This window comes from Lepisosteus platostomus, chromosome 6 (assembly GCF_059453375.1).
Source record: "Lepisosteus platostomus isolate fLepPlt1 chromosome 6, fLepPlt1.hap1, whole genome shotgun sequence".
NCBI classification, from domain to species: Eukaryota; Metazoa; Chordata; class Actinopteri; order Semionotiformes; family Lepisosteidae; genus Lepisosteus; species Lepisosteus platostomus.
In genome coordinates, this window is record NC_142616.1 from 11,494,417 (window position 1) to 11,521,014 (window position 26,598).

The 26,598-nt window shown below is 57.9% G+C and overlaps 1 protein-coding gene across 1 annotated transcript in view; it reads left to right on the plus strand.

Moving 5' to 3' along the window:
- chd8 (chromodomain helicase DNA binding protein 8) overlaps positions 1–26,598 on the plus strand; it is a 57,081-nt gene extending 30,483 nt beyond the window's left edge. Inside the window, exons 18-39 of the mRNA XM_088634218.1 lie at positions 8,571–8,781; positions 9,187–9,382; positions 9,520–9,687; positions 10,070–10,249; positions 10,955–11,065; positions 11,971–12,167; positions 12,353–12,552; positions 13,430–13,586; positions 14,343–14,432; positions 15,473–15,576; positions 15,677–15,800; positions 16,523–16,592; positions 16,777–16,828; positions 17,154–17,558; positions 18,247–19,017; positions 19,498–19,631; positions 21,188–21,424; positions 23,071–23,169; positions 23,363–23,515; positions 23,785–23,919; positions 24,445–24,549; positions 25,383–26,598. Of these exons, the coding sequence (XP_088490344.1) occupies positions 8,571–8,781; positions 9,187–9,382; positions 9,520–9,687; positions 10,070–10,249; positions 10,955–11,065; positions 11,971–12,167; positions 12,353–12,552; positions 13,430–13,586; positions 14,343–14,432; positions 15,473–15,576; positions 15,677–15,800; positions 16,523–16,592; positions 16,777–16,828; positions 17,154–17,558; positions 18,247–19,017; positions 19,498–19,631; positions 21,188–21,424; positions 23,071–23,169; positions 23,363–23,515; positions 23,785–23,919; positions 24,445–24,549; positions 25,383–25,811 (4,328 nt within the window). The 3' untranslated portion in view covers positions 25,812–26,598. The remainder of the gene's footprint in view (positions 1–8,570; positions 8,782–9,186; positions 9,383–9,519; positions 9,688–10,069; positions 10,250–10,954; positions 11,066–11,970; positions 12,168–12,352; positions 12,553–13,429; positions 13,587–14,342; positions 14,433–15,472; positions 15,577–15,676; positions 15,801–16,522; positions 16,593–16,776; positions 16,829–17,153; positions 17,559–18,246; positions 19,018–19,497; positions 19,632–21,187; positions 21,425–23,070; positions 23,170–23,362; positions 23,516–23,784; positions 23,920–24,444; positions 24,550–25,382) is intronic.

Sequence of the window (26,598 nt, forward strand, 5' to 3'; positions counted from 1 at the left end):
CTCCTGCTGCAGCCACCCCTACCTCATCACGGGTAATTAACACTCATTAACGCTCGTTAGTGCCCACCTGCTGCTGCAGACACCCCTACCTCATCACGGTAATTAACACTCATTAACACTCGTTAGTGCTCACCTCCTGCTGCAGCCACCCCTACCTCATCACCGGTAATTAACACTCATTAACGCTCGTTAGTGCACACCTCCTGCTGCAGCCACCCCTACCTCATCACCGGTAATTAACACTCGTTAACACTCGTTAGTGCACACCTCCTGCTGCAGACACCCCTACCTCATCACGGTAATTAACACTCATTAACACTCGTTAGTGCTCACCTCCTGCTGCAGCCACCCCTACCTCATCACTGGTAATTAACACTCATTAACGCTCGTTAGTGCACACCTCCTGCTGCAGCCACCCCTACCTCATCACCGGTAATTAACACTCATTAACACTCGTTAGTGCTCACCTCCTGCTGCAGCCACCCCTACCTCATCACTGGTAATTAACACTCATTAACGCTCGTTAGTGCCCACCTCCTGCTGCAACCACCCCTACCTCATCACCGGTAATTAACACTCATTAACGCTCGTTAGTGCTCACCTCCTGCTGCAACCACCCCTACCTCATCACCGGTAATTAACACTCGTTAACACTCGTTAGTGCACACCTGCTGCTGCAGCCACCCCTACCTCATCACCGGTAATTAACACTCATTAACGCTCGTTAGTGCCCACCTGCTGCTGCAACCACCCCTACCTCATCACCGGTAATTAACACTCATTAACGCTCGTTAGTGCCCACCTGTCTGCTGCAGCCACCCCTACCTCATCACCGGTAATTAACACTCATTAACGCTCGTTAGTGCCCACCTGCTGCAGCCACCCCTACCTCATCACCGGTAATTAACACTCATTAACACTCGTTAGTGCTCACCACCTGCTGCAGCCACCCCTACCTCATCACGGTAATTAACACTCATTAACACTCGTTAGTGCTCACCTCCTGCTGCAGCCACCCCTACCTCATCACCGGTAATTAACACTCATTAACGCTCGTTAGTGCTCACCTGCTGCTGCAGCCACCCCTACCTCATCACGGTAATTAACACTCATTAACACTCGTTAGTGCTCACCTCCTGCTGCAGCCACCCCTACCTCATCACCGGTAATTAACACTCATTAACGCTCGTTAGTGCTCACCTGCTGCTGCAGCCACCCCTACCTCATCACGGTAATTAACACTCATTAACGCTCGTTAGTGCCCACCTGTCTGCTGCAGCCACCCCTACCTCATCACGGTAATTAACACTCATTAACACTCGTTAGTGCCCACCTCCTGCTGCAGCCACCCCTACCTCATCACCGGTAATTAACACTCATTAACACTCGTTAGTGCTCACCTCCTGCTGCAGCCACCCCTACCTCATCACGGGTAATTAACACTCATTAACGCTCGTTAGTGCTCACCTGTCTGCTGCAGCCACCCCTACCTCATCACGGGTAATTAACACTCATTAACGCTCGTTAGTGCCCACCTCCTGCTGCAGCCACCCCTACCTCATCACCGGTAATTAACACTCATTAACGCTCGTTAGTGCCCTCCTGCTGCAGCCACCCCTACCTCATCACGGTAATTAACACTCATTAACACTCGTTAGTGCCCACCTCCTGCTGCAGCCACCCCTACCTCATCACCGGTAATTAACACTCATTAACACTCGTTAGTGCTCACCTCCTGCTGCAGCCACCCCTACCTCATCACCGGTAATTAACACTCATTAACGCTCGTTAGTGCCCACCTGCTGCTGCAGACACCCCTACCTCATCACGGTAATTAACACTCATTAACGCTCGTTAGTGCCCTCCTGCTGCAGCCACCCCTACCTCATCACCGGTAATTAACACTCATTAACGCTCGTTAGTGCCCACCTCCTGCTGCAGCCACCCCTACCTCATCACCGGTAATTAACACTCATTAACGCTCGTTAGTGCCCACCTGCTGCTGCAGCCACCCCTACCTCATCACCGGTAATTAACACTCATTAACGCTCGTTAGTGCTCACCTCCTGCTGCAACCACCCCTACCTCATCACCGGTAATTAACACTCATTAACGCTCGTTAGTGCACACCTCCTGCTCCAGCCACCCCTACCTCATCACCGGTAATTAACACTCATTAACGCTCGTTAGTGCACACCTGCTGCTGCAACCACCCCTACCTCATCACCGGTAATTAACACTCATTAACGCTCGTTAGTGCCCACCTGTCTGCTGCAGCCACCCCTACCTCATCACCGGTAATTAACACTCATTAACGCTCGTTAGTGCCCACCTGCTGCAGCCACCCCTACCTCATCACCGGTAATTAACACTCATTAACACTCGTTAGTGCTCACCACCTGCTGCAGCCACCCCTACCTCATCACGGTAATTAACACTCATTAACACTCGTTAGTGCTCACCTCCTGCTGCAGCCACCCCTACCTCATCACCGGTAATTAACACTCATTAACGCTCGTTAGTGCTCACCTGCTGCTGCAGCCACCCCTACCTCATCACGGTAATTAACACTCATTAACACTCGTTAGTGCTCACCTCCTGCTGCAGCCACCCCTACCTCATCACCGGTAATTAACACTCATTAACGCTCGTTAGTGCTCACCTGCTGCTGCAGCCACCCCTACCTCATCACGGTAATTAACACTCATTAACGCTCGTTAGTGCCCACCTGTCTGCTGCAGCCACCCCTACCTCATCACGGTAATTAACACTCATTAACACTCGTTAGTGCCCACCTCCTGCTGCAGCCACCCCTACCTCATCACCGGTAATTAACACTCATTAACACTCGTTAGTGCTCACCTCCTGCTGCAGCCACCCCTACCTCATCACGGGTAATTAACACTCATTAACGCTCGTTAGTGCTCACCTGTCTGCTGCAGCCACCCCTACCTCATCACGGGTAATTAACACTCATTAACGCTCGTTAGTGCTCACCTCCTGCTGCAGCCACCCCTACCTCATCACCGGTAATTAACACTCATTAACGCTCGTTAGTGCCCACCTGCTGCTGCAGCCACCCCTACCTCATCACCGGTAATTAACACTCATTAACGCTCGTTAGTGCTCACCTCCTGCTGCAGCCACCCCTACCTCATCACCGGTAATTAACACTCATTAACACTCGTTAGTGCTCACCACCTGCTGCAGCCACCCCTACCTCATCACCGGTAATTAACACTCATTAACGCTCGTTAGTGCTCACCTCCTGCTGCTGCAGCCACCCCTACCTCATCACCGGTAATTAACACTCATTAACGCTCGTTAGTGCACACCTCCTCCTGCTCCAGCCACCCCTACCTCATCACCGGTAATTAACACTCATTAACGCTCGTTAGTGCCCTCCTGCTGCAGCCACCCCTACCTCATCACGGTAATTAACACTCATTAACACTCGTTAGTGCCCACCTCCTGCTGCAGCCACCCCTACCTCATCACCGGTAATTAACACTCATTAACACTCGTTAGTGCTCACCTCCTGCTGCAGCCACCCCTACCTCATCACCGGTAATTAACACTCATTAACGCTCGTTAGTGCCCACCTGCTGCTGCAGACACCCCTACCTCATCACGGTAATTAACACTCATTAACGCTCGTTAGTGCCCTCCTGCTGCAGCCACCCCTACCTCATCACCGGTAATTAACACTCATTAACGCTCGTTAGTGCCCACCTCCTGCTGCAGCCACCCCTACCTCATCACCGGTAATTAACACTCATTAACGCTCGTTAGTGCCCACCTGCTGCTGCAGCCACCCCTACCTCATCACCGGTAATTAACACTCATTAACGCTCGTTAGTGCTCACCTCCTGCTGCAACCACCCCTACCTCATCACCGGTAATTAACACTCATTAACGCTCGTTAGTGCACACCTCCTGCTGCTGCAGCCACCCCTACCTCATCACCGGTAATTAACACTCATTAACACTCGTTAGTGCCCACCTCCTGCTGCAGCCACCCCTACCTCATCACGGGTAATTAACACTCATTAACGCTCGTTAGTGCACACCTCCTGCTGCAGCCACCCCTACCTCATCACCGGTAATTAACACTCATTAACGCTCGTTAGTGCTCACCTCCTGCTGCAGCCACCCCTACCTCATCACCGGTAATTAACACTCATTAACACTCGTTAGTGCTCACCTCCTGCTGCAGCCACCCCTACCTCATCACGGGTAATTAACACTCATTAACACTCGTTAGTGCTCACCTCCTGCTGCAGCCACCCCTACCTCATCACCGGTAATTAACACTCATTAACGCTCGTTAGTGCCCACCTGCTGCTGCAGACACCCCTACCTCATCACGGTAATTAACACTCATTAACGCTCGTTAGTGCTCACCTGCTGCTGCAGCCACCCCTACCTCATCACCGGTAATTAACACTCATTAACACTCGTTAGTGCCCACCTGCTGCTGCAGCCACCCCTACCTCATCACCGGTAATTAACACTCATTAACACTCGTTAGTGCTCACCTCCTGCTGCAGCCACCCCTACCTCATCACTGGTAATTAACACTCATTAACACTCGTTAGTGCTCACCTCCTGCTGCAGCCACCCCTACCTCATCACCGGTAATTAACACTCATTAACACTCGTTAGTGCACACCTCCTGCTGCAGCCACCCCTACCTCATCACGGTAATTAACACTCATTAACGCTCGTTAGTGCTCACCTGCTGCTGCAGCCACCCCTACCTCATCACGGGTAATTAACACTCATTAACGCTCGTTAGTGCTCACCTCCTCCTGCTGCAGCCACCCCTACCTCATCACCGGTAATTAACACTCATTAACACTCGTTAGTGCTCACCTCCTGCTGCAGCCACCCCTACCTCATCACGGTAATTAACACTCATTAACGCTCGTTAGTGCCCACCTGCTGCTGCAGCCACCCCTACCTCATCACCGGTAATTAACACTCATTAACACTCGTTAGTGCTCACCTCCTGCTGCAGCCACCCCTACCTCATCACGGTAATTAACACTCATTAACGCTCGTTAGTGCCCACCTGCTGCTGCAACCACCCCTACCTCATCACCGGTAATTAACACTCATTAACGCTCGTTAGTGCCCACCTGCTGCTGCAGCCACCCCTACCTCATCACCGGTAATTAACACTCATTAACGCTCGTTAGTGCACACCTCCTCCTGCTGCAGCCACCCCTACCTCATCACCGGTAATTAACACTCGTTAACACTCGTTAGTGCCCACCTGCTGCTGCAGCCACCCCTACCTCATCACCGGTAATTAACACTCATTAACGCTCGTTAGTGCCCACCTCCTGCTGCAGCCACCCCTACCTCATCACCGGTAATTAACACTCATTAACACTCGTTAGTGCCCACCTGCTGCTGCAGCCACCCCTACCTCATCACCGGTAATTAACACTCATTAACACTCGTTAGTGCTCACCTCCTGCTGCAGCCACCCCTACCTCATCACGGTAATTAACACTCATTAACGCTCGTTAGTGCCCACCTGCTGCTGCAACCACCCCTACCTCATCACCGGTAATTAACACTCATTAACGCTCGTTAGTGCCCACCTGCTGCTGCAGCCACCCCTACCTCATCACCGGTAATTAACACTCATTAACGCTCGTTAGTGCACACCTCCTCCTGCTGCAGCCACCCCTACCTCATCACCGGTAATTAACACTCGTTAACACTCGTTAGTGCCCACCTGCTGCTGCAGCCACCCCTACCTCATCACCGGTAATTAACACTCATTAACGCTCGTTAGTGCCCACCTCCTGCTGCAGCCACCCCTACCTCATCACCGGTAATTAACACTCATTAACACTCGTTAGTGCCCACCTGCTGCTGCAGCCACCCCTACCTCATCACCGGTAATTAACACTCATTAACGCTCGTTAGTGCCCACCTGCTGCTGCAGCCACCCCTACCTCATCACCGGTAATTAACACTCATTAACGCTCGTTAGTGCTCACCTGCTGCTGCAGACACCCCTACCTCATCACCGGTAATTAACACTCATTAACGCTCGTTAGTGCTCACCTGCTGCTGCAGCCACCCCTACCTCATCACGGTAATTAACACTCATTAACGCTCGTTAGTGCACACCTGCTGCTGCAGCCACCCCTACCTCATCACGGGTAATTAACATTCATTAACACTCGTTAGTGCCCACCTCCTGCTGCAGCCACCCCTACCTCATCACCGGTAATTAACACTCATTAACGCTCGTTAGTGCTCACCTCCTCCTGCTGCAGCCACCCCTACCTCATCACGGGTAATTAACACTCATTAACGCTCGTTAGTGCTCACCTCCTGCTGCTGCAGCCACCCCTACCTCATCACCGGTAATTAACACTCATTAACGCTCGTTAGTGCCCACCTGCTGCAGCCACCCCTACCTCATCACCGGTAATTAACACTCATTAACGCTCGTTAGTGCTCACCTCCTGCTGCAGACACCCCTACCTCATCACGGGTAATTAACACTCATTAACACTCGTTAGTGCTCACCTGCTGCTGCAGCCACCCCTACCTCATCACGGGTAATTAACACTCATTAACGCTCGTTAGTGCTCACCTGCTGCTGCAGACACCCCTACCTCATCACCGGTAATTAACACTCATTAACACTCGTTAGTGCCCACCTGCTGCTGCAGCCACCCCTACCTCATCACCGGTAATTAACACTCATTAACGCTCGTTAGTGCCCACCTGCTGCTGCAGCCACCCCTACCTCATCACCGGTAATTAACACTCATTAACGCTCGTTAGTGCTCACCTGCTGCTGCAGACACCCCTACCTCATCACCGGTAATTAACACTCATTAACGCTCGTTAGTGCTCACCTGCTGCTGCAGCCACCCCTACCTCATCACGGTAATTAACACTCATTAACGCTCGTTAGTGCACACCTGCTGCTGCAGCCACCCCTACCTCATCACGGGTAATTAACATTCATTAACACTCGTTAGTGCCCACCTCCTGCTGCAGCCACCCCTACCTCATCACCGGTAATTAACACTCATTAACGCTCGTTAGTGCTCACCTCCTCCTGCTGCAGCCACCCCTACCTCATCACGGGTAATTAACACTCATTAACGCTCGTTAGTGCTCACCTCCTGCTGCTGCAGCCACCCCTACCTCATCACCGGTAATTAACACTCATTAACGCTCGTTAGTGCCCACCTGCTGCAGCCACCCCTACCTCATCACCGGTAATTAACACTCATTAACGCTCGTTAGTGCTCACCTCCTGCTGCAGACACCCCTACCTCATCACGGGTAATTAACACTCATTAACACTCGTTAGTGCTCACCTGCTGCTGCAGCCACCCCTACCTCATCACGGGTAATTAACACTCATTAACGCTCGTTAGTGCTCACCTGCTGCTGCAGCCACCCCTACCTCATCACCGGTAATTAACACTCATTAACACTCGTTAGTGCCCACCTGCTGCTGCAGCCACCCCTACCTCATCACCGGTAATTAACACTCATTAACGCTCGTTAGTGCCCACCTGCTGCTGCAGCCACCCCTACCTCATCACCGGTAATTAACACTCATTAACGCTCGTTAGTGCTCACCTGCTGCTGCAGACACCCCTACCTCATCACCGGTAATTAACACTCATTAACGCTCGTTAGTGCTCACCTGCTGCTGCAGCCACCCCTACCTCATCACGGTAATTAACACTCATTAACGCTCGTTAGTGCACACCTGCTGCTGCAGCCACCCCTACCTCATCACGGGTAATTAACATTCATTAACACTCGTTAGTGCCCACCTCCTGCTGCAGCCACCCCTACCTCATCACCGGTAATTAACACTCATTAACGCTCGTTAGTGCTCACCTCCTCCTGCTGCAGCCACCCCTACCTCATCACGGGTAATTAACACTCATTAACGCTCGTTAGTGCTCACCTCCTGCTGCTGCAGCCACCCCTACCTCATCACCGGTAATTAACACTCATTAACGCTCGTTAGTGCCCACCTGCTGCAGCCACCCCTACCTCATCACCGGTAATTAACACTCATTAACGCTCGTTAGTGCTCACCTCCTGCTGCAGACACCCCTACCTCATCACGGGTAATTAACACTCATTAACACTCGTTAGTGCTCACCTGCTGCTGCAGCCACCCCTACCTCATCACGGGTAATTAACACTCATTAACGCTCGTTAGTGCTCACCTGCTGCTGCAGACACCCCTACCTCATCACGGTAATTAACACTCATTAACGCTCGTTAGTGCCCACCTCCTGCTGCAGCCACCCCTACCTCATCACGGTAATTAACATTCATTAACGCTCGTTAGTGCCCACCTCCTGCTGCAGCCACCCCTACCTCATCACGGTAATTAACACTCATTAACGCTCGTTAGTGCCCACCTGCTCCAGCCACCCCTACCTCATCACCGGTAATTAACACTCATTAACACTCGTTAGTGCTCACCACCTGCTGCAGCCACCCACCCATCTGTTAATATCTCCTCCCCCCGCCTCTTTCTCTCTCTCTCTCTGCCTCAGGGGCGGAGGAGAAGATCCTGTGTGAGCTCAGGGAGGTCTACGACCCCATGGCCCCCGACTTCCACCTGCAGGCCCTGGTGCGCTCCGCCGGCAAGCTGGTGCTGATCGACAAGCTGCTGCCCAAGCTGAAGGCCGGCGGCCACAAGGTGCTCATCTTCTCCCAGATGGTGCGCTGCCTGGACATCCTGGAGGACTACCTCATCCACAAGAGGTCAGTGGGGGTGCGGCGCCGGAGCTGTGGGTGGGTTTCACTGGCACGAGGAGCAGCGTTTTCCTGTAATGGGTGTGATCAGCATCCGGGTGGGGGGGACTGCGCACTGGTGGGGGTGGAGGGGATCCCCATGACCTGTAAAGCACTTTGAGTGGAGTGTCCAGAAAAGAGCTATATCAGTGTAAGCAATTATTATTATTATTATTATTATTATTATAATTATAATGAGTGTTTCCTGCGGCTGAGTCGTGGGTCGCGGCGCCCAGCTGCGGTGATTCTCGCCGCGCCGGGTGTGCGGTGGTTTAGATCGTGAGGGGGCGCGTCATCGCGTCCGTCTCGCGCCCGGGCCCGCGCGTGTCCCCGTCCGCCGCTCTGAGCTGGGCGTGTCCCGTGCCTCCCCGGCAGGTACCTGTACGAGCGCATCGACGGGCGCGTGCGCGGGAACCTGCGGCAGGCCGCCATCGACCGCTTCAGCCGCCCGGACTCGGACCGCTTCGTCTTCCTGCTGTGCACGCGGGCGGGGGGGCTGGGCATCAACCTGACGGCCGCCGACACCTGCATCATCTTCGACTCGGACTGGAACCCCCAGAACGACCTGCAGGTGAGCGGCGCCGCCCCTCCGGGCTCCTGCCGGTCCGGATTCCCGTCATCAGACCGGACCGGGGAAGGAGCCGCCATCGGTACTGCCGTTGGCCAGTTCCTCGCAGCTAATCTCCCAGTCTCTCCACCCCCCCACAGGCCCAGGCGCGGTGCCACCGCATCGGCCAGTCCAAGGCGGTGAAGGTGTACCGGCTCATCACGCGCAACTCCTACGAGAGGGAGATGTTCGACAAGGCCAGCCTGAAGCTGGGGCTGGACAAGGCCGTGCTGCAGAGCATGAGCGGCAAGGAGAGCAACGTCAACGGGGTCAGTGCGTCCCGCCCGGCCCCCTGCCTCTCTCCGGGAGACCGCCTCCCCGCTTGGCGGTTTTCGCTGCTTCCGTTTGCAAATCGGCCGTCCTTCAGTCTGGCGAAGGAGAGTGGGTAAAGGTCTGTTAAACGCTGAAATGAAAACGGAAGAAACGCAGCGTCCCAGCTGTGCGGCCTGCTTCTGGTGTGGTTTCACGGCGGAGAAGTTCTTCCAGCCTGAAGTAAACCTTCATCTGTTCCTTTGCAACCTGCGCATGCTGACGCAGCCCCCTGCTTGAGCTGTCCTTCGCTCTTGTCTGCTGCGTCTTTCTTCGCTCTCCCTCCTTCCCGCTCGGCCACGGTGCTTGACGACGCGCTCCTCCGTCTCCCCCCTCCCGCAGATCCAGCAGTTCTCGAAGAAGGAGATCGAGGACCTGCTGCGGAAGGGGGCGTACGCGGCCATCATGGACGAGGGGGACGAGGGGAACAAGTTCTGCGAGGAGGACATCGACCAGATCCTGCAGCGCCGAGCCACCACCATCACCATCGAGAGCGAGGGCAAGGGCTCCACCTTCTCCAAGGTCAGATGCCGCTCCTGTCCAGTGCTTTCAGGCGGCGTGCGAGTGTAGGACGCCTGCTGTTTCGCCTTTGGGCATGAGCTCGTGAGTGTGGGAAGCCTGCCAGATTGATCTACGAGCATGAGTTTGCGGGTGTAGGATGCCTTGCGTCTTACCTTTGGGAGCAAGTTTGCGAGTGTGGGAAATTGATCTACGAGCGTGAGCTCGCGACTGTGGGACGCCTGTCAAATTGATCTACGAGCGTGAGCTCGCGACTGTGGGACGCCTGTCAAATTGATCTACGAGCGTGAGCTCGCGACTGGGACGCCTGTCAAATTGATCTTTGAGCGTGAGCTCGCGACTGTGGGACGCCTGTCAAATTGATCTTTGAGCGTGAGCTTGCAAGAGTGGGACGCCTGTCAAATTGATCTTTGAGCGTGAGCTTGCAAGTGTGGGACGCTTGTCAAATTGATCTTTGAGTGTGAGCTCACGACTGTGGAGCATGGGTTTGCAGGTGTAGGACGCCTGGTGTTTTACCTTTGGGAGCGAGTTTGCGAGTGTGGGACGCCTGTCTTTTCTCTGGCTGGTTTATATAACATGGGTCACCAGGTGTTTTTCATTGGCCTGAGTTAGGGAGTGCGAGTGTGGGACACCTGCCATGTTGCAGGTGGGTGTGAGTGTGTGTTTGACCTTTGCACTTGCTTGTGTAACTCTGGTCTGTCCATCCAGGCTAGTTTTGTTGCGTCAGAAAACCGGACTGACATTGCCCTGGACGACCCGAACTTCTGGCAGAAGTGGGCTAAGAAGGCCGACATCGACCTGGATTCAATCAACAGGAAGGTACAGTGGCATCTCTCTCAGTGCAGTGTTAATGTACTGGAGTGTCCAGTCAGTCAGTGTGTCTGTATGAACCCCTCTCTCTCAGTGCAGTGTTAATGTACTGGAGTGTCCAGTCAGTCAGTGTGTCTGTATGAACCCCTCTCTCTCAGGGCAGTGTTAATGTACTGGAGTGTCCAGTCAGTCAGTGTGTCTGTATGAACCCCTCTCTCTCAGTGCAGTGTTAATGTACTGGAGTGTCCAGTCAGTCAGTGTGTCTGTATGAACCCCTCTCTCTCAGTGCAGTGTTAATGTACTGGAGTGTCCAGTCAGTGTGTCTGTATGAACCCCTCTCTCTCAGTGCAGTGTTAATGTACTGGAGTGTCCAGTCAAGCAGTGTGTCTGTATGAACCCCTCTCTCTCAGTGCAGTGTTAATGTACTGGAGTGTCCAGTCAGTCAGTGTGTCTGTATGAACCCCTCTCTCTCAGTGCAGTGTTAATGTACTGGAGTGTCCAGTCAGTGTGTCTGTATGAACCCCTCTCTCTCAGTGCAGTGTTAATGTACTGGAGTGTCCAGTCAGTCAGTGTGTCTGTATGAACCCCTCTCTCTCAGTGCAGTGTTAATGTACTGGAGTGTCCAGTCAGTCAGTGTGTCTGTATGAACCCCTCTCTCTCAGTGCAGTGTTAATGGACTGGAGTGTCCAGTCAGTCAGTGTGTCTGTATGAACCCCTCTCTCTCAGTGCAGTGTTAATGTACTGGAGTGTCCAGTCAGTCAGTGTGTCTGTATGAACCCCTCTCTCTCAGTGCAGTGTTAATGGACTGGAGTGTCCAGTCAGTGTGTCTGTATGAACCCCTCTCTCTCAGTGCAGTGTTAATGTACTGGAGTGTCCAGTCAGTCATTGTGTCTGTATGAACCCCTCTCTCTCAGAATACCCTGGTGATAGACACGCCTCGTGTCAGGAAGCAGACTCGACAGTTCAGCTCTCTGCGGGAGGACGACATCGTGGAGTTCTCCGACCTGGACAGCGAGGAAGAGGAGCGCCCGCGGTCTCGGCGTTCCGACCGGCACCACGGCTACGGGCGCACGGACTGCTTCCGGGTCGAGAAGCACCTGCTGGTCTACGGGTGGGTCTCGCCGCTCTCCTCTGTTCGGGGGGGGGGGGGTTCGGGGGTCCCGGGCGCAGGGGTGGGGGTCAGGCGGGGGTGTATGTGACGATCAGCCTCGCTCGGTGCCCCTCGGACCCGTGTCTGGCCCCCCGGGAGCCTGTGAGGTTGTGACCGGCGGCGCTCTCCCCTCCCCGCGTCTCCAGGTGGGGGCGCTGGCGGGACATCCTGTCCCACGCGCGGTTCAAGCGCCGGCTGTCGGAGCGCGACGTGGAGACCATCTGCCGCGTGATCCTGGTGTACTGCCTGCTGCACTACCGCGGCGACGAGAACATCAAGAGCTTCATCTGGGAGCTCATCACGCCCCCGGAGAACGGGCGGACACGCGCCCTGCACAACCACTCCGGTCAGTCCGCCCCTCTGTCTCTCCCTCCCTCTCCGGTCAGTCTCTCTCCCTCTCCCTCTCCGGTCAGTCTGCCCCCCTGTCTCTCTCTCCCTCTCCCTCTCCGGTCAGTCTCTCTCCCTCTCCCTCTCCGGTCAGTCTGCCCCCCTGTCTCCCTCTCCCTCTCCCTCTCCGGTCAGTCTCTCTCCCTCTCCCTCTCCGGTCAGTCTCTCTCCCTCTCCCTCTCCGGTCAGTCTGCCCCCCTGTCTCTCTCTCTCCCTCTCCGGTCAGTCTGCCCCCCTGTCTCTCTCTCTCCCTCTCCGGTCAGTCTGCCCCCCTGTCTCTCTCTCTCCCTCTCCGGTCAGTCTGCCCCCCTGTCTCTCTCTCTCCCTCTCCGGTCAGTCTGCCCCCCTGTCTCTCTCTCTCCCTCTCCGGTCAGTCTGCCCCCCTGTCTCTCTCTCTCCCTCTCCGGTCAGTCTGCCCCCCTGTCTCTCTCTCTCCCTCTCCGGTCAGTCTGCCCCCCTGTCTCTCTCTCTCCCTCTCCGGTCAGTCTGCCCCCCTGTCTCTCTCTCCCTCTCCGGTCAGTCTGCCCCCCTGTCTCTCTCTCCCTCTCCGGTCAGTCCCTCTCTCTCTCTCTCTCCCTCTCCGGTCAGTCCCTCTCCCTGTCTCTCTCCCTCTCCGGTCAGTCCCTCTCCCTGTCTCCCTCCCTCTCCGGTCAGTCTCTCCCTCCCTCTCCGGTCAGTCTCTCCCTCCCTCTCCGGTCAGTCCCTCTCCCTGTCTCCATCTCTCTCTCTCTCTCCCTCTCTGGTCAGTCCCTCTCCCTCTCTCTCTCCCTCTCCGGTCAGTCTGCCCCCCTGTCTCTCTCTCAATTTCATCTGGTCTCGCTCTCGCTCCCCTGCAGGCCTCTCGATCCCGGTGCCGCGGGGCAGGAAGGGGAAGCGGGTGAAGGCCCAGAGCTCCTTCGATATCCAGAAGGTGGAGTGGATCCGCAAGTACAACCCGGACACACTGCTGCTGGACGACAGCTACCGCAAGCACCTCAAGCACCAGTGCAACAAGTAGGGCCCGTCTCTCTCTGTGTCTCTCTGTGTCTCAAGCACCAGTGCAACAAGTAGGGCCCGTCTCTCTCTGTGTCTCTCTGTGTCTCAAGCACCAGTGCAACAAGTAGGGCCCGTCTCTCTGTGTCTCTGTGTCTCTCTGTGTCTCTCTGTGCAGCACCAGTGCAGCAAGTGCGACTTGTCTCTCTGTCTCTCTCTGTGTCTCAAGCTCCAGTGTAAGATGTAGGGCCTGTCTCTGTCTCTCTCTGTGTCTCAAGTACCAGTTCAACAAGTAGGGCCCGTCTCTCTCCGTCTGTGTCTCTGTCTCTCTCTGTGTCTCAAGTACCAGTGCAGCAAGTATGACCTGTCTCTCTCTCTCTGTGTCTCTGTGTCTCAAGCTCCAGTGTAAGACGTAGGGCCTGTCTCTGTCTCTCTCTGTGTCTCAAGTACCAGTTCAACAAGTAGGGCCCGTCTCTCTGTGTAGCACCAGTGCAGCAAGTACAGCCTGTCTCTCTCTCTCTCTGTGTCTCTGTCTCTCTCTGTGTCTCAAGCACCAGTGCAAGACGTAGGGCCTGTCTCTCTCTGCCTCATTGTTTTGTCGTGCCAGCGACTGGCTCTGTGGTCTTCAGGCTGTGACGGATGATCACACACCGGGCTGCGGCTCTCCAGAGTGTCCTCCCCTGTAGGACTGGAGGCTCTTCTGATCTGGGCTGGTCATTGCTGAAGCACTGAGCATCACTGCAGGGCTGACCTGTCTCTGTTCTCTCTCTGTCCCAGGGTACTGTTGAGGGTGCGGATGCTGTACTACCTCAGACAGGAGGTGATTGGGGACCAGGCTGACAGGGTCCTGAGAGGGGCAGACGCCAGGTAACCCCCCTCTATCTCTGTGCAGTGTTAATGGACTGGAGTGTCCAGTCAGTGTGTCTGTATGAACCCCTCTCTCTCAGTGCAGTGTTAATGGACTGGAGTGTCCAGTCAGTCAGTGTGTCTGTATGAACCCCTCTCTCTCAGTGCAGTGTTAATGTACTGGAGTGTCCAGTCAGTCAGGGTGTCTGTATGAACCCCTCTCTCTCAGTGCAGTGTTAATGTACTGGAGTGTCCAGTCAGTGTGTCTGTATGAACCCCTCTCTCTCAGTGCAGTGTTGATGTACTGGAGTGTCCAGTCAGTCAGTGTGTCTGTATGAACCCCTCTCTCTCAGTGCAGTGTTAATGGACTGGAGTGTCCAGTCAGTCAGTGTGTCTGTATGAACCCCTCTCTCTCAGTGCAGTGTTAATGGACTGGAGTGTCCAGTCAGTCAGTGTGTCTGTATGAACCCCTCTCTCTCAGTGCAGTGTTAATGGACTGGAGTGTCCAGTCAGTCAGTGTGTCTGTATGAACCCCTCTCTCTCAGTGCAGTGTTAATGGACTGGAGTGTCCAGTCAGTCAGTGTGTCTGTATGAACCCCTCTCTCTCAGTGCAGTGTTAATGGACTGGAGTGTCCAGTCAGTCAGTGTGTCTGTATGAACCCCTCTCTCTCAGTGCAGTGTTAATGGACTGGAGTGTCCAGTCAGTCAGTGTGTCTGTATGAACCCCTCTCTCTCAGTGCAGTGTTAATGTACTGGAGTGTCCAGTCAGTCAGGGTGTCTGTATGAACCCCTCTCTCTCAGTGCAGTGTTAATGTACTGGAGTGTCCAGTCAGTCAGGGTGTCTGTATGAACCCCTCTCTCTCAGTGCAGTGTTAATGTACTGGAGTGTCCAGTCAGTCAGTGTGTCTGTATGAACCCCTCTCTCTCAGTGCAGTGTTAATGTACTGGAGTGTCCAGTCAGTCAGGGTGTCTGTATGAACCCCTCTCTCTCAGTGCAGTGTTAATGTACTGGAGTGTCCAGTCAGTCAGGGTGTCTGTATGAACCCCTCTCTCTCTCTCAGGGAGATTGATATCTGGATGCCAGAGATGGACCAGCTGGAGGTCCCGGCTCGCTGGTGGGACTCGGAGGCCGACAAGTCCCTGCTGATCGGCGTCTTCAAACACGGTGAGGAGTCTCCGCTGCGCCGCCGCACCCCTCCGAGCGGATCGGCGTCCTGCCCTGTGCTCCGCTCACCCGTCTCTCCCCCCCTCTCTCCTCGTCTCAGGGTACGAGAAGTACACGACCATGCGCGCCGACCCCTGCCTGTGCTTCCTGGAGAGAGTGGGCCGCCCCGACGACCAGGCCATCGACGCGGAGCAGCGCGGCGCGGACGCCGAGCTCGGCGAGGGGTGAGGGCCGGCTCGCGACCTCGGCAGGGGACAGGGGCGCTGGCGCGAGAGCAGGGTGCCGACTCGCGAGCTCTACACGGGTGTCTCGGGAGAGCAGGGCCTGTCGGGCCCGTCTGGGCGTTAGTTGCTAATCGATCCCGGGACCTCAGCCAGCTGTCTGTTCCACACCCCCACCACCCTCTGTGTAAAGAAGAGCCTTGTGTCTAATACTGTCTGCTGGTAATACTTTGTATCTGGCCGTACAGTTTTTGGTGATGTTTTCAGGCTGGTAATAAGAGCTTTATAATGGTTTACTTACTGCAGTGACACTTTCCTCATTGGTAATTACACCGTAATAACACTTCAGCATTTTGACAGTGTGCTTGCTGGCAGTGATGCTTTCCTGCAGGTAATAACAGTGTAATAACACTTCAGGGTAGCATTTTGACAGTGGGCTTGCTGGCAGTGATGCTTTCCTGCAGGTAATAACACTTCAGGGTAGCATTTTGACAGTGTGCTTGCTGGCAGTGACGCTTCCCTGCCAGCTATAACAGTGTAATAACACTTCAGGGTAGCATTTTGACAGTGTGCTTGCTGGCAGTGACGCTTTCCTGCCAGTTATAACAGTGTAATAACACTTCAGGGTAGCATTTTGACAGTGTGCTTGCTGGCAGTGACGCTTCCCTGCAGGTAATAACAGTGTAATAACACTTGCTTGCCGTCCGCCCGTGTGTGTGTTTCAGGGCAGAGTTTGAGAAGGAGGGTGAGGACCCCGAGTTCAAGCCTGGCCTGACCAAGGAGCCGGAGGAGGAGGTGAGGGGGCGTATCGGGGTTCAGTGGGGGGGTGAGGGGGTGCGTGCGGACATCTGGCGGGGGCTGCTCTCGGCTGCGGCGCTGTGCCTGCCCTGTCTCGTACGCGGAGCCGTCTTCGACGGAGGCAGGGGCTCTCTCTCCCTTTCTCCTGGCCTTCACCTCTCCCCTCTCCCCTCTCCCCCAGAGCGACTCCCTCATGATGGACGAGGAGATCTGCGTGGTGGACGGGGAGGAAGGTCAGTACCCTGAGCCCCGGCCGTGTGCCACCGGGGGGGGGGCGGGGAGGTGTGTGTGTCTGTGTGTGGCCCCAGGGGGTCCCGCCCGCAGCCCTGAAGTCCCAGACAGTTCAGGTCCCGAGAAGAGTTCAGGGCGGCGGGAGCCCTGGCTGGACAGGAGAGGCCCCGGGTGCGAGAGGCAGCCTCCCGCTCCCTGTAGCTCGCGGGGTCGCCGTCGGGTCAGGGGCCTCATCCGGCCCGTCTCTCGATCGCAGAATCAAGTCGCTTCTGCGGCCTGCGGCCCCGCGGCCCCGCGTCACGGTCGCTGTGTTCCCCCTCCCTGCAGGCCAGGTGACCCAGACGGGGGCGTCCTACTGGCCGACCGGCTCGTCGCTCACGGCCCGGCTGCGGCGCCTGATCACGGCCTACCAGCGCAGCTACCGCCGCGAGCAGCTCAAGATGGAGGCGGCGGAGAAGGGCGACCGGCGGCGGCGGCGCTGCGAGGCCGCGTACAAGCTGAAGGAGATCGCCCGGCGCGAGCGGCAGCAGAGGTGGACGCGGAGGGAGGAGTGCGACTTCTACCGCGTGGTGTCGACGTTCGGCGTGGAGGTGGCCCCGGGCGGCGGGGGGCTGGACTGGCGGCGGTTCCGCTCGTTCGCCCGGCTGGACAAGAAGACGGACGAGAGCCTGACCCGCTACTTCAGCAACTTCACCGCCATGTGCCGCCGGGTCTGCCACCTGCCCGGAGAGGGTGAGAAGGGGCAGGGCGAGGCGAGGGTGGGAGAGGGGGGGGCGGGAGAGGAAGGGGCGGGGCAAGGCGAGGGTGGGGGGCGGGAGAGGAAGGGGCGGGGCGACGGTAGGCGTCAGAGGAAGGGGCGGGGCTAGTGCGGGGGGGAGGAAGGGTGGGGTGAGGGTAGGCGTGTGAGACTAAGGGGCAAGAGGGAGAGGAAGGGGCGGGGCGAGGGTAGGCACAGGAGAGCAAGGGGAGAGGAAGGGGCGGGGCGAGAGGAAGGGGCGGGGCGAGTGTAGGGGCGGGAGAGGAAGGGGCGGGACAAGAGGAAGGGGCGGGGCGAGTGTAGGCACGGGAGAGGAAGGGGTGGGGCAAGGGCAGAGGAAGGGGCGGGGCGAGCGTAGGCGTGGGAGAGGAAGGGGCGGGACAAGAGGAAGGGGCGGGGCGAGTGTAGGCACGGGAGAGGAAGGGGCGGGGCGAGCGTAGGCGTGGGAGAGGAAGGGGCGGGACAAGAGGAAGGGGTGCAGGGGGTGGGGCAGGACAGAAGTGGGTGAAGGGCGGAGCGTGTTGGCACCCTCTATCTGGAGTGAATCCAGAGGCCTGTCAGCGGGTCAGGCGCAGGCGCAGGCGGGGAAGGAGGGAGAGCAGGAAGTCCAGGAGCGCCGACCTCTGTCCCTGCAGAGAGTAACCCCCCCCCCCCCCTCCACAGAGCCGGCCGACCCCTCCCTGTCCATCGCCCCGATCACCGAGGAGCGGGCCTCGCGGACGCTGTACCGCATCGGCCTGCTGCGCCGCGTCCGGGAGCAGGTCCTCCCCCACCCGGCGCTGGAGGAGCGCCTGGCGCTGGTCCAGCCGGGCCCCGAGCTGCCGCTGTGGTGGAGGACGCCGCAGCACGACCGCGAGCTGCTGCTGGGCGCGGCCCGGCACGGGGTGAGCCGCACCGAGCACTCCCTCTTCCCCGACCCGGGCCTCAGCTTCCAGCAGGCCCGGCGGGCCTTCCTGCAGCAGAACCCGGCCCGCTGCGCCTCCCAGGCCCAGTCCCGCAGCTCCACGCCCTCGCTGACCGGCCCGCACCCGCCGGCGCCGCTCTCGGCCGACCCCGCCTCCCCGCCCCGGGACACGCCCCCCAGCGGGTGGGGCCGGGGGCCGGGGGAGTCCCCCGGGGGGGCGGGGCCCAGCGTCGCGGGGGGGGGCGGGGACAGTGGCCAGGACGAGAGGGAGGCGCGGCTGGGCGGGGGCGGCGCACTGGACGCCCCCGCGGCCGGCGGCGGGTTCGAGGGCCGGGGCCCGCGCCCGGGCTGGGGCTGGAGGAAGAGGAGGGCGGCGGGGGCAGGCGAGGACGGCGAGGGCGACGGGCTCGGGGAGGGGGCCTCGGACTGGGACTCGGAGTCGGAGTCCGACTCCTCCACCTCCACCAACCGCTCGGGGCTCTCGGACGACAGCGACAGCGAGGCGGAGGGCAAGAGGGCGGTGGAGAGAGGTGAGGGGCAGGGGACAGGTGGTGGGCAGGAGGGGCAAGCGGGGAGGTGGTGGGCAGAGGGGGGCAGGGGGGCAGGGGAGAGGTGGTGGGTGGGTGAGGGGCAGGGGGGCAGGGGAGAGGTGGTGGGCAGAGGGGGGGAGGGGTGGTGGGCAGGTGAGGGGCGGGGGGGCAGGAGGGTGGTGAGGGTTAAGGGGGCAGGGGGGCAGGAGAGCTGTGGGGTGGGGTGGGGCAAGGGGGCAAGAGACAGGTGAGGGGCAGGTGGGCAGAAGCAGAAGGGGGGGGGTGTTCTCCAGAAGAGCAGGGGAGGGGTAAGGAGGGGGTAAAGAGGGGGGATAGCTGGGTGGAAACGGGAGTCAGGGAGAGAAGGGCAGCGCAGGGCGAGAAACTTTCTTCCCTGCCGTGTTAACCTTCTTCCTCGCTGTCCCCTCCTGCCCTTCGTCCTCCTCCCTCTCCTTGTGTGCGATTCCACCTCCGCTCCAGTGGGGGCGCCGAAGCTCTGTGACCTGGACGAGGAGAACAGTATGCTGTCCCTCACGCCCTCCCAGGACGGCTGTCCCAGCGAGATGGCAGCACCGGACACACAGACAGAGAGGCAGAGAGTGGACTGGCCTAAGGTGAGAGACTGGACACTCCAGTACATTAACACTGCACTGAGAGAGAGGGGTTCATACAGACACACTGACTGACTGGACACTCCAGTACATTAACACTGCACTGAGAGAGAGGGGTTCATACAGACACACTGACTGACTGGACACTCCAGTACATTAACACTGCACTGAGAGAGAGGGGTTCATACAGACACACTGACTGACTGGACACTCCAGTACATTAACACTGCACTGAGAGAGAGGTTCATACAGACACACTGACTGACTGGACACTCCAGTACATTAACACTGCACTGAGAGAGAGGGGTTCATACAGACACACTGACTGGACACTCCAGTACATTAACACTGCACTGAGAGAGAGGGGTTCATATAGACACACTGACTGACTGGACACTCCAGTACATTAACACTGCACTGAGAGAGAGGGGTTCATACAGACACACTGACTGGACACTCCAGTACATTAACACTGCACTGAGAGAGAGGGGTTCATACAGACACACTGACTGACTGGACACTCCAGTACATTAACACTGCACTGAGAGAGAGGGGTTCATACAGACACACTGACTGACTGGACACTCCAGTACATTAACACTGCACTGAGAGAGAGGGGTTCATACAGACACACTGACTGACTGGACACTCCAGTACATTAACACTGCACTGAGAGAGAGGGGTTCATACAGACACACTGACTGACTGGACACTCCAGTACATTAACACTGCACTGAGAGAGAGGGGTTCATACAGACACACTGACTGACTGGACACTCCAGATCATGAACACTGCACTGAGAGAGAGGGGTTCATACAGACACACTGACTGGACACTCCAGTACATTAACACTGCACTGAGAGAGAGGGGTTCATACAGACACACTGACTGACTGGACACTCCAGTACATTAACACTGCACTGAGAGAGAGGGGTTCATACAGACACACTGACTGACTGGACACTCCAGTACATTAACACTGCACTGAGAGAGAGGGGTTCATACAGACACACTGACTGGACACTCCAGTACATTAACACTACACTGAGAGAGAGGGGTTCATACAGACACACTGACTGACTGGACACTCCAGTACATTAACACTGCACTGAGAGAGAGGGGTTCATACAGACACACTGACTGACTGGACACTCCAGTACATTAACACTGCACTGAGAGAGAGGGGTTCATACAGACACACTGACTGGACACTCCAGTACATTAACACTACACTGAGAGAGAGGGGTTCATACAGACACACTGACTGACTGGACACTCCAGTACATTAACACTGCACTGAGAGAGAGGGGTTCATACAGACACACTGACTGACTGGACACTCCAGTACATTAACACTGCACTGAGAGAGAGGGGTTCATACAGACACACTGACTGACTGGACACTCCAGTACATTAACACTGCACTGAGAGAGAGGGGTTCATACAGACACTGACTGGACACTCCAGTACATTAACACTGCACTGAGAGAGAGGGGTTCATACAGACACACTGACTGACTGGACACTCCAGTACATTAATTCTTGCCCTGTCCTTCAGGACCGCGTGTTGATAAACCGCCTGGACAGCATCTGTGTGGCTGTGCTGACGGGTCGCTGGGTCGGGGGTCGGAGGATGACCACTGAGCCATACGTCTCCCAAGGGGGCACCCCTGAAGAGCAGGGGGACCCCGAGGGTCAGGGAATGCCGATGCCTGGCTATACCCGTGTCCTGCCAAGGAAGAACACTGATGCTGTGGACACACAGGATGCTGAGTTCACTGTCAGACTGCTGAGGGTGAGAGGAGCTCAGGGGTCACTATCAGACTGCTGAGGGGGAGAGAGGAGCTCGGGGGTCACTGTCACACTGCTGAGGGGGAGAGAGGAGCTCAGGGGTCACTGTCACACTGCTGAGGGGGTGAGAGGAGCTCAGGGGTCACTGTCACACTGCTGAGGGGGTGAGAGGAGCTCAGGGGTCACTGTCACACTGCTGAGGGGGTGAGAGGAGCTCAGGGGTCACTGTCACACTGCTGAGGGGGAGAGAGGAGCTCAGGGGTCACTGTCACACTGCTGAGGGGGAGAGAGGAGCTCAGGGGTCACTCACACTGCTGAGGGTGAGAGGAGCTCAGGGGTCACTGTCACACTGCTGAGGGGGAGAGGAGCTTAGGGGTCACTGTCACACTGCTGAGGGGGAGAGAGGAGCTCAGGGGTTACTGTCACACTGCCAGTCAGAGGGGGTGAGAGGAGCTCAGGGGTCACTGTCAGACTGCTGAGGGGGAGAGAGGAGCTCAGGGGTCACTGTCACACTGCTGAGGGGGAGAGAGGAGCTCGGGGGTCACTGTCTCACTGCTGAGGGGGAGAGAGGAGATCAGGGGTCATTGTCACACTGCTGAGGGGGAGAGAGGAGGTCAGGGGTCACTGTCACACTGCTGAGGGGGAGAGGAGCTCAGGGGCCACTGTCACACTGCTGAGGGGGAGAGAGGAGCTCAGGGGTCACTGTCACACTGCTGAGGGTGAGAGGAGCTCAGAGGTCACTGTCACACTGCCAGTCGGAGGGGGAGAGAGGAGCTCAGGGGTCACTGTCACACTGCTGAGGGGGAGAGAGGAGCTCAGGGGTCACTGTCACACTGCTGAGGGGGAGAGAGGAGCTCAGGGGTCACTGTCACACTGCTGAGGGGGAGAGAGGAGCTCAGGGGTCACTGTCACACTGCTGAGGGGGAGAGAGGAGCTCAGGGGTCACTGTCACACTGCTGAGGGGGAGAGAGGAGCTCAGGGGTCACTGTCACACTGCCAGTCAGAGGGGGAGAGAGGAGCTCGGGGGTCACTGTCAGACTGCTGAGGGAGAGAGGAGCTCGGGGGTCACTGTCACACTGCTGAGGGGGAGAGAGGAGCTCAGGGGTCACTGTCACACTGCTGAGGGTGAGAGGAGCTCAGGGGTCACTGTCACACTGCCAGTCGGAGGGGGAGAGAGGAGCTCAGGGGTCACTGTCACACTGCTGAGGGGGAGAGAGGAGCTCAGGGGTCACTGTCACACTGCCAGTCAGAGGGGGAGAGAGGAGCTCGGGGGTCACTGTCAGACTGCTGAGGGGGAGAGAGGAGCTCAGGGGTCACTGTCAGACTGCTGAGGGAGAGAGGAGCTCGGGGGTCACTGTCACACTGCTGAGGGGGAGAGAGGAGCTCGGGGGTCACTGTCACACTGCCAGTCAGAGGGGGAGAGAGGAGCTCGGGGGTCACTGTCACACTGCTGAGGGGGAGAGAGGAGCTCAGGGGTCACTGTCAGACTGCTGAGGGAGAGAGGAGCTCGGGGGTCACTGTCACACTGCTGAGGGGGAGAGAGGAGCTTGGGGGTCACTGTCACACTGCCAGTCAGAGGTCTCCCAGTGAAAGTGTCCGAATGTCAGTCTGGCATGGTCATGAGGCCACACTGTTCTCACTTGTCCTCAGGAGGAGGGACTGAAGCTGACGTTTCAGAAGCAGACTCTCCTGCCCAACGGCTCCGGGACCGAGGGGGCAGCCAGGAGGGGCCGCCGCAGAGACTATGCAGTAAGACACCGCTGCCTTTCTGCTGCCAGCTCCGGTGTGGGAGTCGCTGAAGGAGAGAGGGGAGGTCGGGGGGGGTCGTGGTGCTGGGGGGGCGTGAGAGGGGAGGTCGGGGGGGGTCGTGGTTTGAGGGGGGCCTGTTTCTCAGAATGCCTCAGACCACCACCAGTTTTACTCCCTGTCCTTGCCGTTCCAGTATCACCCGTTCTCCGACCCGGAGAGCCGCGTGCCGGTCATCCACACCCTGACGCGCTCCGTCCTGACGGGGGACGACGCCCCCAAGCGGGAGGAGCTCAGCGATTGGCTGAAGCTGAACCAGGAGTACGAGGTGGAGCCCAGTGTGCTGCCGGTGAGTCTCTCTGCGCCGGGCCTGACCGGGCTGGGCCTGACTGGGGACTGGGGACCGGACTGGGGACTGGGGACTGGGGACCGGGCTGGGCCTGTCTTGGGGTCTGGGGACTGGGGACTGGGGACCGGGCGCCGGGACTGGGCCTGTCTGGGACCGGGGACCGGGCTCCGGACCGGGCGGGGCCTGTCCTGCCCCAGTGTCGGGGTGCTGGCCTTCTCGGGGAGCTCTGCGCGGTGTGTCATCTCTCCCCCTGTTCCCACGCTGCTCAGCTGCTGTTGGACAGCCACTCGCGCAGGAAGAGGGGCAGCAAGAAGAAGACCGCGGAGCGGGAGAGGAGGAGGGAGCCGGGAGACATGACCGGCGCCGAGAGGGTCCAGCTCATCAACCTCCGGACCGGCCGCAAGGTGGGGCCCGCGGGAGACGGGCCGTCCAGCCCCTTCGGCTCAGGACTGGGCGGGAGAGGGCAGGGGAGGGCAGGGGAGGCTTGGTGACGGGAGAGGGCAGAAGAGGGCGGGGGACAGGTGGTGACGGGAGAGCTGGACTCTGCCTTAACATCACACCTCCCTTCTCCTGGGGCTCGGGGCTCAGTCAGAGAGCGAGAGAGAGTCTTGAATACCCCCGAGGGGCAGTTAGTGTACACAGCGGCAGACCGTATGCCGAACCCCCCCAGCGGTGCACGCGTGTGCGGGGTCGCAGCGGGGTCAGCTGTACCGCTGAGAGCTTGGTTCTGGGCGGGATGGGGGGGGCTGCTTCCCGCCGGCCTGGAAAGAGACCGAGCTGGGAGACGGGTCAGCACCAGTGGCTGGGAGGGTGGCGCTGGTGCGACTCGGGGGACCATCCGGCGGTGTTCGGACCCGGGGTCTCGTACTGTTCCCCGTTCGGACCCCCGGCTCATCGCTGCTCCCCCTCTCTGTGTCTCTGTCGTGCAGCTGGGGGGTGCGTTTGCGCCGTCTCTGCGGGGGCTCAGGCAGTGTCTGGAGGAGAACCCCGACTACGCCGTCACAGCGGACTGGGCCCAGATCGTCAGGGGATCGGTGAGTCCTCCGCATCAGAACCCGCCCGGGCCGGGTCACAGCGACAGGGGGCCGTTCACTGCCCTTCAGACTGAAGAGACTCAGTTCCTCCAGCCTGTCAGTGTGGGACACTCCCTTCCAGTGCAGTGTTAATGTACTGGAGTGTCCAGTCAGTGTGTCTGTATGAACCCCTCTCTCTCAGTGCAGTGTTAATGTACTGGAGTGTCCAGTCAGTCAGTGTGTCTGTATGAACCCCTCTCTCTGTGCAGTGTTAATGTACTGGAGTGTCCAGTCAGTCAGTGTGTCTGTATGAACCCCTCTCTCTCAGTGCAGTGTTAATGTACTGGAGTGTCCAGTCAGTCAGTGTGTCTGTATGAACCCCTCTCTCTCAGTGCAGTGTTAATGTACTGGAGTGTCCAGTCAGTCAGTGTGTCTGTATGAACCCCTCTCTCTCAGTGCAGTGTTAATGTACTGGAGTGTCCAGTCAGTCAGTGTGTCTGTATGAACCCCTCTCTCTCAGTGCAGTGTTAATGTACTGGAGTGTCCAGTCAGTGTGTCTGTATGAACCCCTCTCTCTCAGTGCAGTGTTAATGTACTGGAGTGTCCAGTCAGTCAGTGTGTCTGTATGAACCCCTCTCTCTCAGTGCAGTGTTAATGTACTGGAGTGTCCAGTCAGTCAGTGTGTCTGTATGAACCCCTCTCTCTCAGTGCAGTGTTAATGTACTGGAGTGTCCAGTCAGTGTGTCTGTATGAACCCCTCTCTCTCAGTGCAGTGTTAATGTACTGGAGTGTCCAGTCAGTCAGTGTGTCTGTATGAACCCCCCCCTCTCTCTCTCTCTCTCTCTCTCTCTCAGGGGTATCTCCCAGTGTCCATGTTCGACAGGATTCTCACCGAGGACATTAAGAAACCGGGGCGCCGCCCCCGGCACTCCCAGCAGGGCTTGGCCGAATCCGCAGCCTCGATTAAACTGGAGCCTCAGGTGGGGAGCCCCCTCCTCGGCGGCGTGGCGCTGTCCGGGGAGCCCCTGGTCCCGGGGGTGGGCCGGGGGGAGGAGGGCGGGGACTCGTTTGGCGACCTCACTTCCCCCCACTTCCCCACGCACTTCCTGCAGCCCGCCTTCGAGGTGAAGCTGGAGGCGGAGCTGGGGGAGGGCGGGACCCTGGAGATTGACGGCGGGGACAGCCTCTCGCAGGGCTACGACAGCTCGGACAGGGAGGCCGCCCTGCTGGAGGACCCCATGATGCCCAAAAACACAGACACCTCCTCCAGCGCCGAGGATTGACCAAAACCCTCCCTTCCGCTTTCCGGGGCGTCATCGCTGTTTGTCTTTCGTTTTGTATGGACCGATCAATTACGGCCGGGTCGCGCCTCACGTTTTCAGTTGAAGTTTCTCGTCGTTTTATATCTTAACGGGTTTTTTTTTTTTTGTCAATTGGATTTTTTTTGTCGGTGGGAGAGGGGTGTGGCGGGGTGCCTCCGGCGCCGTCTGTCCGGCCGCTGCCCTCTTCCCTGGGGTCGGTCCGGTCCGGTTCCGGGCGGGGAGCTCCCCAGGGCATTCCTCTCAAACAGGACTTGAAGCAACAATAGAGAACCGAGCTCCCCGCACGGGCCGGGCCGGAGGGAGGGGCGCGGGCCCAGCCGCAGAGCCGTCTCCTCTCTGTCCCTGCAGGGGTTGTTTTGGAAATAAAAGTAGTTTTGGGGATCAGTGCTGCCGTAGTTACTGCCGTCTGCTCTGTCTGGGGGGCGGGGGGGGTGGGGAGGGGGGCTTGTTGCTCGCTCGCCGAGCGGGGTGGAGTTTTGGGGGCCCGGCTCTCGGGGGGGGGGGGGCTCCCTCAGGGAAGTCTGTGTGAGAGGGCCCCCCCGCTGGGTCCTGGGGCCGGAGCGGACTCTCGCGCCCCTGGGTGGGGGGGCAGGTCGGCCAGGCTGCTGGAAGGTGGTCAGATTGGGGGGGGCGGGGGGAGTCGGGGGGGCCTGTATGTATTATATTCTGTAGAGATGCGAAACTGCCTGCGAATTGTCTCTCCACGTGTGTGACTCCCGACCACAGAAACCTATAAACACGATCTGCA